This window comes from Nyctibius grandis, chromosome 6 (genome assembly GCF_013368605.1).
Source record: "Nyctibius grandis isolate bNycGra1 chromosome 6, bNycGra1.pri, whole genome shotgun sequence".
Lineage (NCBI taxonomy): Eukaryota > Metazoa > Chordata > Aves > Nyctibiiformes > Nyctibiidae > Nyctibius > Nyctibius grandis.
Window position 1 is genome coordinate 62,558,155 of NC_090663.1, and position 10,946 is coordinate 62,569,100.

At 43.0% G+C, this 10,946-nt stretch overlaps 1 protein-coding gene across 1 annotated transcript; it reads left to right on the plus strand.

The window, feature by feature from the left end:
* Window positions 1-398: 398 nt before the first annotated feature.
* GAR1 (GAR1 ribonucleoprotein) lies at window positions 399-7,763 on the plus strand. Its single transcript, XM_068402846.1, has 7 exons — window positions 399-512; window positions 1,144-1,357; window positions 1,438-1,592; window positions 3,052-3,111; window positions 3,525-3,660; window positions 4,580-4,684; window positions 5,036-7,763. Exons 2-7 carry the CDS (start codon window positions 1,162-1,164, stop codon window positions 5,047-5,049), a joined length of 666 nt encoding a protein of 221 aa, XP_068258947.1. The 5' UTR covers window positions 399-512; window positions 1,144-1,161; the 3' UTR covers window positions 5,050-7,763.
* Window positions 7,764-10,946: the final 3,183 nt, after the last annotated feature.

Consider the following 10,946-nt stretch of genomic DNA (forward strand, 5'->3'; position numbering starts at 1 on the left):
GCTGTCACCTGCAGCCCTGACCGGCTGCGCGCCCCGCGGCGCGGGCCCGAGGGCCTCCCGCCCGCTGGGGTACGCGCTGCCGGCGCAGAGGCGGGGCCGCGGAGCACCGCCGGCCCAGACGCCCGCTGTGCGGGGAAGCCCGCCCCGCTGCGAGGTGGCTCTGGGCGCCGCGGGTCCCTCCGGCAGCCTTCTGTTTTACACGGGGAATCCGTATTTGCGAGCGGCGCGGGCCGCCCGCCGCTGGCTGGCTGAGCTAGCCGTCTGCCCCGGCGACAGCGGCAGCAGCCGCCGCTCGCTTGCGACGCCAGGAGCTGCGGCGTCCAGGGAGGATGGGTTACTCGGCCTCCTTTTGCGACGGTGCCGCTTCATTTACGGCAGGCAGCCTCCTTTCCGGCGGCGTGGGCGGTTTCCCCGGTGGCGGTGCGCGCTGCTGACGCAAGCGGCCGGCGGCGGCGGGGACGGCGTGCACGGCGTGCACGGCGTGCACGTGGAGATACGCCGCGCGCGAGGAGGTCGGGCTTGGGGCGCGCGTGGGGGCACGCGGGAAGGGGGGCAGAGCCGGTAGCGGCCGTCGGCCGTTCCTCAGCGCCCGCGTGCGGGCGGAGAGCGGGGCTGCCCCCCCCCCCCCCGCCGCCCCTCTTGCCCCGCAGCCCGGAGGGCCGGTGGCAGCCCTGAGGGGGGTTCGCGCTGGGCTGCGGGCGGGGGTCCGGCGGCGCGGGGAGGGCCCCGTCGCGGTGATCGCCGTAGCCAGGCTGCAGGCGGTGCCCCGTGGGCCCTGCGGGGTGCCTGGGAAGGGCGCTGTGGGTGCGCGCCGAGCGCGGTCTCGGTTTGTGCGGCTCCTTGGCGGGGCTCGGGCGGGACAGTTGCACATTCTTGTCCTGGGGCTGGAGAGTGCCACGTTCAGCCCTCAGGCGTATGAGTGAAAAACGTGCCATCACCGCTCGTCACTTTTTATAAGTAAGCGTGGCAGTGCGTGACGTCTTAGGTGTAAACTTGATTTTTCACGTGCCTGCATGTTTTTAGTGAGGACTGAAACGGCTGACTATTAAATTAACAAACAAAGCAGTCAGCAGACTTTAATTTGTACAGCAAATCAAATGTGAAATATCTTTTACATCTTAAACAACTGACTTTTGTCCACAGTTTTGGAGGTAGTAGAGAATGTCTTTTCGTGGAAGAGGAGGTGGAGGAGGAAGAGGAGGTGGAGGAGGAAGAGGAGGTGGCTTCAATCGTGGAGGAGGTGGTGGTGACAGAGGTGTCTTTAATCGTGGTGGACGAGGCGGCTTTGGACGAGGAGGTGGACGAGGAGGCTTCAACAGAGGCGGATATGACCAGGGGCCTCCAGAAAGGGTAGTTTGTAAGTTACATGAAGAGATTATATTTATTTAATTTAGAATGACTGCTCCAGATCTTTAGCTTGTATGCTCTTTATTTCAGTATTGGGAGAGTTCATGCATCCGTGTGAAGATGACCTTGTTTGTAAATGTAAAACAGAAGAAAACAAGGTGCCTTATTTCAACGCCCCAGTGTACTTGGATAATAAGGAACAGATTGGCAAAGTGGATGAAATCTTCGGACAGTTGAGAGATTTTGTATCCTTCAAAAAAATGTGTGACGTACAATATTTGTTTTTTAAAGGCTGATTGATTATTAAATGGAATTTCTCTAGGATTTTGGAATAGTTCAAGGCTTGGCTACCAGTTAGATGTGAACAGGGACAAGTCTAGTTGCAACTGTTGCTGTCAGTAGGTGCCTCATTCACATTAAGTGCCTCTCTTAAAGCTTTTACACTATGGCAGAGTACGTTATGTCAGGCAGAGATTTTCAGTCAGTACCAGTACTGGCAGATGTCTTTTGGATCCATGGTGGTTCAAGATGTTACTTTTTCTAGCTACCTGGCCAAATTTTCTTCTATAGGTTACTCACCTATAACAGAGTTGGATCAAGGGAATGGGGTTTTTTTTTGTGCATTAGGGGACCTTGCTCTTGCTCCAGCTTATTACTTAATTATAAAGGTGAGTTTGTGCTAGGATGTCCTATTGCACATTGTCCAGCTTATTACTTAAACTGCCAGTTAAAGTGAGCTTGTGCTAGGGCATCCTCTTGCAAAGCAAGCTTGTGGAGACAGAGGCACTGGGTCCTTTCTGTTGTCACTGCTAGGTTGACAGAATCCATGACAAAAGCGGGACAACTTGGGTAGTAACCCTGTAACGTGGCAGTAAGGCTTAGCGTGTGTTGGTTGGTTGAGCATCAGTAACTAGCTGCGTGTGTTTTCCTCTCCCACATTAAATGTGGAGGAAAATGCAGGTTTAAATCACACTCACTCTCTGAATATATTAACTTGCAGATTTACTTTTTGCATCAGAATTATTTGAATTTCAGAAACTTGTTTTCTTCCTACAGTAACATATTAAGAATATACGTTACTGTATTTTGCAGCTCCTTGCTTCCCCATTTACTCTTGAGTTTTAATTAAGCAGAGTTGGCCAGCAGTTCTTTCTGGTCTTGGGAACCTCATAGTCCTTTCATACTGGAGAGCCAAAGGATTTGTACAAGAGTGCACATGGGGTCACAGAGAGTGTCTGCCACCTCGCTGTAGGAGGAGACTGGGCATGTGGTTGGTCCAGCAGTCCCTGCTGGCTCTTACGTTTCCACAGCCAGGCAGTTGTACCACCCAGCAGCAGCAGCACTGGCAGAGCCCCTGCAGCATGTAAATTGTTCCAGATAAGCCTTGAGGTCACCCTGGGGCTAAAGGGGTCGTCACTTGCAATACAAATTTGTTTCTTTCCACTGGCATGTTATTCCTTATGCCTTAATCCATGCAAGGAAAAAATGATTTTACCACAAAATACCAATACAAAAAAACCCTGAGAAAAATTGGAAATAGTTTCTCCAGATCTTTTCATTGTAATTTTTCATTTGTGGTGATGATATTTAGCTTCATTTATAAAATACCGATTTAGAAAATAACTGAATGTGCCTTTCATATAATAATCAAAATCACAATTTCTAATGTTTTCTTCCTGCTGTGTTCCTTAAAGAAAGTAACAGTATTTTTCAGTGAAACTGTCTGAGAACATGAAAGCCTCTTCATTTAAAAAAATGCAAAAGGTTAGCCAATCTCAATAAGAGAGTTCTACTGTATGCCATCAGTTAGATAAATTACTCTATGCCATCAGATAATAAAAGCTTTTAAAGTTTTTATTAACTTTAAAAGCTAGTTGTCCTTTGTAAACAAACATATTCATTTCCTCTTCCGTTTCACTTTTGTGTGCCTCTTTCTTCCTTCTCCCTGCCCCGCAAAAAAAAGATGTAACAAATGAAACTCGTGCAAATATCATGTGCATTTTAATGACTTTATAACACTGTGATTTATTTCTTGCATGCTTTCTTTATTTGGCTATTTGCAGAGGATGATTTGACATGAAGGGTTAAGAGCAAATTGTGGATATTTGTAAAGGGTGATATTAATGTGCTCTTTAGCCTTGGTATTTTCAAAGCCTAACAGAACTCTCTTCCTACAGTTTTACATTGATCCAGCAAAGCTGCTACCCCTTCAGAGATTTTTGCCAAGGCCACCCGGAGAAAAAGGTGCTCCCAGGGGAGGTGGTAGAGGAGGACGTGGTGGTGGACGTGGAGGAGGAAGAGGTGGTGGTAGAGGTAAGATCCCAAGAATGGAAGCTGCGGAATGTTGGGTTTTTTTGATGTGGGGTGGGTTGTTTGTGTTTTTTTTTTGTTTGATTTTTTTTTTGTTAAAGCTGCAATTGAGTACTTGAATATCAATAGTTGGTATTGCAAAGAAAAATGTGCGTATTTCTGTTTGATGACTCAATGGAAGAGACAGTGATATCTTTCCAGAGGCAAGACCTAGGTTTCTGTGGCTAGCTAAATAACAGCTGCAAAGCACAGTGAAGAGAGTATGCTTATTTATAACACAAACAGAATGCATGAGTACTAAGCAAACTTGTGGTAAAAGGCGGCAGATAATGCACACTCAAAACTGTCAGTGAAAGCTGTATTTGTAGTATGTTCTGAAAATCTAGTTAGGACAAATACTTGAAATGCAGTGTTTGAGAGAGGGGTGAATGACCTGGCAGGTCTCATCCGTCTTTGCCTTTTGAACATCATCTGCGATGTGCTCCTCAGTGAAAGCTGAAGTTAATTTTTTCTCACATCGCAGTTTCTTGCCCTTTGTCTCTACCCTGCCCCTTTGCAGCAAGGCGCAAGTGTTTCAAAGTGTTTTGTTTTGATTGTTTTAATGTTCTGTTGAGTTGTAATTAATTAATAATTATTAATAAATAGTTGTAATTAATTTTTTGCTCTCATGAAAGATGTTTAATGTGGAGTTTTGCTAGTGTCTTTAGTATTTTGGACATTGTATATCAGATATTAAACAATACCTAAAATGCTTCAAATGGTCCCTAGAAGAGACAATGTACTAGTAATTGACCTAGCAACTGACAGTTTATGGTTTTTGGTTGTTGTTCTTTTCCTTTCAGAAGCTGTCAATGAAATAAGTTGTTATGCATAACAAAGCATTTCTATGCCTCTCAAAGTGTAGTTTCTTTCCTGTGTTTAGGAGGATTTGGAGGAGGAAGAGGAGGAGGAAGAGGAGGAGGATTCAGAGGAGGAAGAGGTGGAGGAGGATTCAGAGGAGGAAGAGGTGGTGGAGGAGGCTTTCGGGGTGAGTGTGCAGTTTTTACATTTCAGTAATAAGAATGGCTCCTGATTTCTAAAGCTTTTAAATAGTAAACAGAATGTTGTATTTTTTAATCTCTTACAGATGTTTATAGTTTTATGCAAAAAGTTTCTGTGCATCATAGTAGCTAGCTTAAACCGAAGCACAGTATTGTGCCTTTGATGCTTGTGTAAGACCATGCTAGTTTTTTGCATTCAAAAAGGACTGTGAGAACAGATAATGATGATAAATTATTTTATTCTATCAACTCATTTAGTGTTATCTATATAATTTATTTGCTTTAAATGCATCTAAGATGTGAATTGTTCGGTGTATTTTTCTTCCCTCTTAAAACAGGAAGAGGACAGTAAAAATGGAGCCATGAGTATCTCCCCGCTGCCTTGCCATATCATCTCCAGAGGTGAAGAACAAGGATAAATTTTTATAAAGGACCCTGAAAAAGTTCTTTTTATAAAGAACTTGAAGCTGTAAAATGACAGTTATTTTTACACTTAATGACTGTTGATCAGCACGTGAGGAGAGCATAGCCCCAGGTGAAGAACTGAAGATTGCTCAGAATATACTTGAACTTTTTTAACGAAGCCGGGATTCAGTGTTATTCTTAAGCTCTTTGCTTCTGACAAGTGATGTAGTCAATGCTTGACTTCATGTTGGAGTTTGGAGTAAACAATCAATTGAAATGTTTTTTTTCAAAAAGCCCTACAGGTTCACTACATGTACATTCGTCAGTATGAACCTGTTACCTGTGTGTGTCTGATCCCCAGTTCTCATCCTCTTTTTATATTGAATCTTCTGGGTTGCTCTGAAGTGGACGTGCCGCTTAAACAACCTTTGTGTACCTTTTTTTACAAACTAAACTTCAAAATTTTGTGTTGATAGACTTTTTTTTAATATATAATAATGTATAAAAGGAAAGGAAGATAGCAAAGGATATTTTGTGTATTTTTCTGTATAAAACTCAATGAAAGCAAAAGGCAGTAAGACATATTCTTAGAAGCTGCTATCTAATGAGTAAGACAAGGTTAATACTATTCTTAAGTCACCTAATATCAGTGTAGTTGGGTACGATTAAAATTGCTAAGCGTTTTTAATTGCCCCACCTCCCCCTTAGCCTGTTTCTGTTGAGATTTTGATCTCCTGGCACCTCAGCCGTGATGCTCTGAGCTTGTGTGGGGCTAATCTAGACAGCCCATCATATGGCTCCTCTGCATACAGTGCTTTCAGTTAAGTATTGCTTAAAAAAGGCATGAAAAAGTCTGCACAAGTCTTTGGTCTCTTTAATTGGATGGATGCATTATGAGGATTGTTGAAAAGCTAGTAACTGTCTCATCTTAAGGATGGAGGAGAACAGGGTGCCTCTCTAACTTGGGAAGTGAAATAAGAATAGAAAACTAGAATCTCCCTGGATTTCATCCAGAGCCAGGAGTCTGTTCACAGTATGAGTACCAAGCACATTTGAAAAGGGATCGGGATCTGTTAGAATAATCTACATGAAAGTATTTTGGACATCTTGTTCAGTGTGGAAAGAAGTACATTTCAGAATTGATCATACTATTATACTTTTTAATTAATGAATGCAGTAACAGGCAAATGACTTATATTAGCCTTCTGCTTAAGAAAAAGAAACAGGTAATTTAGCAGCACCAGGATTGGACAGGTGCTGGTCACTTTAACAAATGTGACTGTTAGTTTGAGTAATCTGTGAAACAAAACTTGAAACAAGGTTGCAAAACAAATGTTCAAGATTCAATTAAGTCTTAACAGATGCTGCATAGGATAATGGATAAAAATGTTCTTCATCTTAAAAAAAACACAAAACAGTGGAATTTCTGCTAGATCTACTTTTGTGAGAAGAAACCAAGTCTACTGTTCAACCGCAACACGATCAGGAATTGAGGGATACTTACTGTTTTCCTGGTACTGGTACAGACTTGACTTTAACCAGGTCAGTTAAATCTAGACCTCTGAAAATGTTCAGACTTCTGTTGCTGTGTATTGCTAGGCCTAAGTGACATAGGACTCTGACTTGAGGCATTATAGAATTGCCCTTTATCTAGACAAAATCCTATGCAAGTCATTGCATCTCTGGCATACCACATTGCACTTGAACAGTACCAACCTGCAGTGAAGCTGGAATTGTCATTACTTTTGTCATATTTGTAATTGCATCCTCTGCTGTGCTGTATTTCTTCGCTGATGTTTCAGAGGCTGGTTGTGGGTAACTGACTTAGATCTTTCCCTATTCTTCTGGCTTTGGAAGACTAACTTAACACAGCCCTCACTCTTAGATCCAGTTCATGCTCTGTTTTGATATTCTCACTGCATGCTTTAAGGACATACTTTTTCCCAGGATATCAGATGACTGTACTGCCATCACCTTTAAATTGCATGGTGTGACAGCTGATGTTTCAGTTGCGTGAAGTACCATCTTGCAGCCTAGGACAAGAAGTGTATGCTTTGAATCTCACAGCAGATGGAGCAGTGAGTCAGCCTGAAGCCGTTGCAGGGGCACAGCAGACTTTTAAGTCTGTGTGGAGAGGGGTTAAATATCCATTGCAGTTCTAGAGGGAAGATCGGCATCTTGATAATAGGGAGCTGGATTGCAGTCGCAGCTCAGAAATGCATGAGGAGCATTATGGCATGCCTTACGCATGCAGACAGTGTTGGATGGGATTGACACAAATATCCAGAGAAAATTTATAATCTTAGATTTTTGTGGATTTGGAGGATGTTCAGATGCTGATGGAAAAACATCCTTAGTGATTGTATGTGAAATGAGCTGCCATATGAGGAAGCAGTGTCTGGACATGTCTGCCATGTGGTGATGCCTTTTTTTTTTCTTTCCCCAGAATGGGGAAGGATCATGTTTGATTGTGGCAAGGCCCATCCAGCCCCTGTTCTGCCTTGTCTTCTCCATGCCATGGCATGACCCTGCCCTCTTAATGCAAGTAGTTGCTGACTGTAGTGGATGAATATTTTGTGTCTTAAAAAAATAAAGATATGTCTTGTCTGCAGTGTAATACTGCAATGAACTAAAATACAGTTTCTCTAATTTTATATGACACCTTCCTCTCTGTCTTGAACTGTTTATTCAAATCCTGTCTGTGATTCTGTCACTGTACTCCTGATCCTAGTAAGTGAAGTGTTAGGAGTTCTGTATGTGTGCTTACAGATATCCTAGGTTTTTTTCTGGAGAGAATAGGAAAGGTGGGCTCAGAAGCACCCTGACAGAAATAGGTATCTTGGCAGAGAGTCCAGCGCAGAGCCACGAAGATGATTAAGGGGGTGGAACATCTCCCTTATGAGGAGAGGCTGAGGGAGCTGGGTCTCTTTAGCTTAGAGAAGAGGAGACTGAGGGGTGACCTCATTAATGTTTATAAATATGTAAAGGTTAAGTGTCATGAGGATGGAGCCAGGCTCTTCTCAGTGACATCCCTTGACAGGACAAGGGGCAATGGGTGCAAGCTGGAACACAGGAGGTTCCGCATAAATATGAGGAAAAACTTCTTTACGGTGAGGGTGACCGAACACTGGAACAGGCTGCCCAGAGAGGTTGTGGAGTCTCCTTCTCTGGAGACATTCAAAACCCGCCTGGATGCGTTCCTGTGTGATATGGTCTAGGCAATCCTGCTCCGGCAGGGGGATTGGACTAGATGATCTTTCGAGGTCCCTTCCAATCCCTAACATTCTGTGATTCTGTGATTCTGTGAAATAGGAAGTTTCAAGTAGCTGTACTTTTTGAAACTCACAGTGCAGTGGACTCACTTCACAGTGCAGTCTGAAGTGAGGCAGGTGAGGGGAAGGTGTTAGTGGCAGCGTAGGCTCTCGATGGCAGTCTGGTGTTCCCTGGATTTCCCGTCACTGGCAGCCACTGGGACAAAAGGCTGGTCTGCCTAAAGAACTCACCTGCCACCCACTCCAGCAGCACAAAGGGAGTTGCTGTCCTGCAATATTCCTCTGAAGCTCAGGAAGAAGGTAGGCTTCAGTGCGCCCCACAGCGCTTGGCTTCCCACCCAGGACACAGCAGTAGTGGTGTCCCTTACGTGTCTCCTTGTCCACTTGTCAGTGTCTGCACGTGCTCACTGTTGGCAGGGGCAGAGCGTTTCAACGACCAAGTCACGTTTTTAAAATGTGGTCGCAAGTGAATGTGTTAGCCACTGCGATATTTGACCCAGACATCGGGTCTGACTTTCAGCTGATTTTGAAAATGACAGTTGGTGAGTCTCTAGGATCAGATTGCTTAAAGGTGTTTGGAAGACCTTGAGCCTTTCGTCCTTGCCACGCTAAAGATCTGGTTTTACATTTTTTCTATGTGGGATCTAAATCCCTGCTAAACAGAGTAATACACGGAGGTGTATTGTAGAGCTTAAATTGTTACACATTGAGAATGGCTTTAGTGCCCCTGCGTTCCTTCTTGGAGGGGTGTTTTTTCTCTTTGTATTTGGTGGTGTTGCTGGGATAGGATGGTTGAATATAGTTCATAGATTTGCCATGTTAGTTTGACAGACAAATTTGATGGAGTACAGGAAATAATTGGGATGCTTTAATGTAGGTCTGCAGCACTGGCTGTTGTGGAACAGAAAGGATTCTCTCTAGCACTGACATGAAGTTATGGATGTTTGCCTGAAGCAATGCTGGATGGTCACATACATACCAGTGCAAAGTTATTTGCAGTTGTGCAAAGTATCGTCTTGGCAAGAAACTGTTGTCTTTAAAAAAAGCACAGCTACTGCATGAAGTATGGCAAGTAAAAAGCTTTGTGGAGTCACATATTTTTCAGGGTGTTTTCTTTAGTCAGCTGAAAATCTCTTTAGCTTAGAGTCAAACTTTTCTAATCAATCAATGGTTTAAATCTAGTAAAAGTCTATGAGGGAGGAAAAAAAGGACTTTATTAATTTGTTTTCCATTGGGTTTGAACCATTTGCGTCTGTTTGTGAAAATAAAATTAAAGGGAAGTTCTGCCTTATAGAACCCTCTAGTGGTAATGTGCTTAATGAACGTGGCGGGGTTTGGGTTGGGTTGGGTTTTTAGTGTGGTTACCACTGAAAATAGGAAAGATGTTTTGGTTTGCTTTTGTTTTTTTTATTTTTTTGATTATTTTTAAATGCATACAGTAAGTTTCTCTACTCTCATCACTTATGGATTGAAATATACTCTACACGTAACTGAAAGCAATTTGCTAAACCCTGTAATGAGTTTTGCATTGCCCCGTATCTATACAGATACCAACAAACTGAAGAATGGACTCAAATAGAAATTGCATTTTGTTGCTACTGATCTGGGACAAGTGGGAAGCAAAAGCATCACTTGAGATTATATAATGCCCCTCTGACACTAGTAATACTGTTATTGGAGGATAAAAACAGCCTGAGGTTTGGGATTTTTTTTTTTTCTTATGCCAGTATTAAAAAGCAATGTGGTAAACCATATTTTATCTGGTTTAGGAACTGTGATTCCAACTTTCTGGATTATTTGTATACTTTAATATTTAATTCCTTGCTTTATCTTTTTGGCTTTGTTTAATGAAGTGCAGTGTTTTAGAAAAAATTACTTTTAGGTTAATGATAAATAATGTCTGCCTTTAATTTTGACTTTTTTCTCTCAATGCTGTAAAATTAGCCAAATTTAAGAGAAGAGGCAGAGATAATACGATGGTACATAGGATGGACTGCACATATTAGAAACTTGCATTTTGACCAACAAGTCCATATAAAATCTGTATGGTCTCATTAACTGCTACTCTAAGTCTGGAATCTTATCTGAATGCAAATAGTAACGCTTTGCTTTTTTGAGATGTTCAGCATTGCAGGCTCCTACTTCTGTGGAAGCTGCAAGATCTGAGGTGCTTTTGAGTCTTGCCAAAGTTTCAGGGGAGGAAAGCAAAGATACCAAATTATCGCTATACTTTTATCTTTCGAGGCAGGACTATGGGGCACTAGGGAAGTGGCTTCATTGCCAAACAGATCATCTTTCCTTTCAGAACCCTCCCACCCTGTTCCTGCCTAATCCTCTTCTGACAGGAAAAATACCGTAATAATACAAGTACCCTGAGAGCTCTTAATAGAGAGTGTAGATCAGTGGCTTTAAAGAAAATGTTTGCTGATAGAACTGTGACACATGATCATCTGTACTAATGATGACTAAATGTCATGACTGCACAAGTTTTATATCAAAATTTTCTTACCTTTAGATTCAAATGGGTGAAAGATGCAGGATTTCTGGTTTGGAAAGCTGAGGAGTGGGAGGG

What these genes read in the sequence shown, in the direction of transcription:
- GAR1 (XM_068402846.1), top strand. Translation starts at nt 1,162, where the DNA reads ATGTCTTTTCGTGGAAGAGGAGGTGGAGGAGGAAGAGGAGGTGGAGGA. An exon ending in CATTTAAAAAAATGCAAAAG is followed by an intron (nt 3,112 to 3,524) that starts GTTAGCCAATCT and finishes CTCTTCCTACAG; the next exon opens with TTTTACATTGATCCAGCAAA. An exon ending in AGGAAGAGGTGGTGGTAGAG is followed by an intron (nt 3,661 to 4,579) that starts GTAAGATCCCAA and finishes TCCTGTGTTTAG; the next exon opens with GAGGATTTGGAGGAGGAAGA.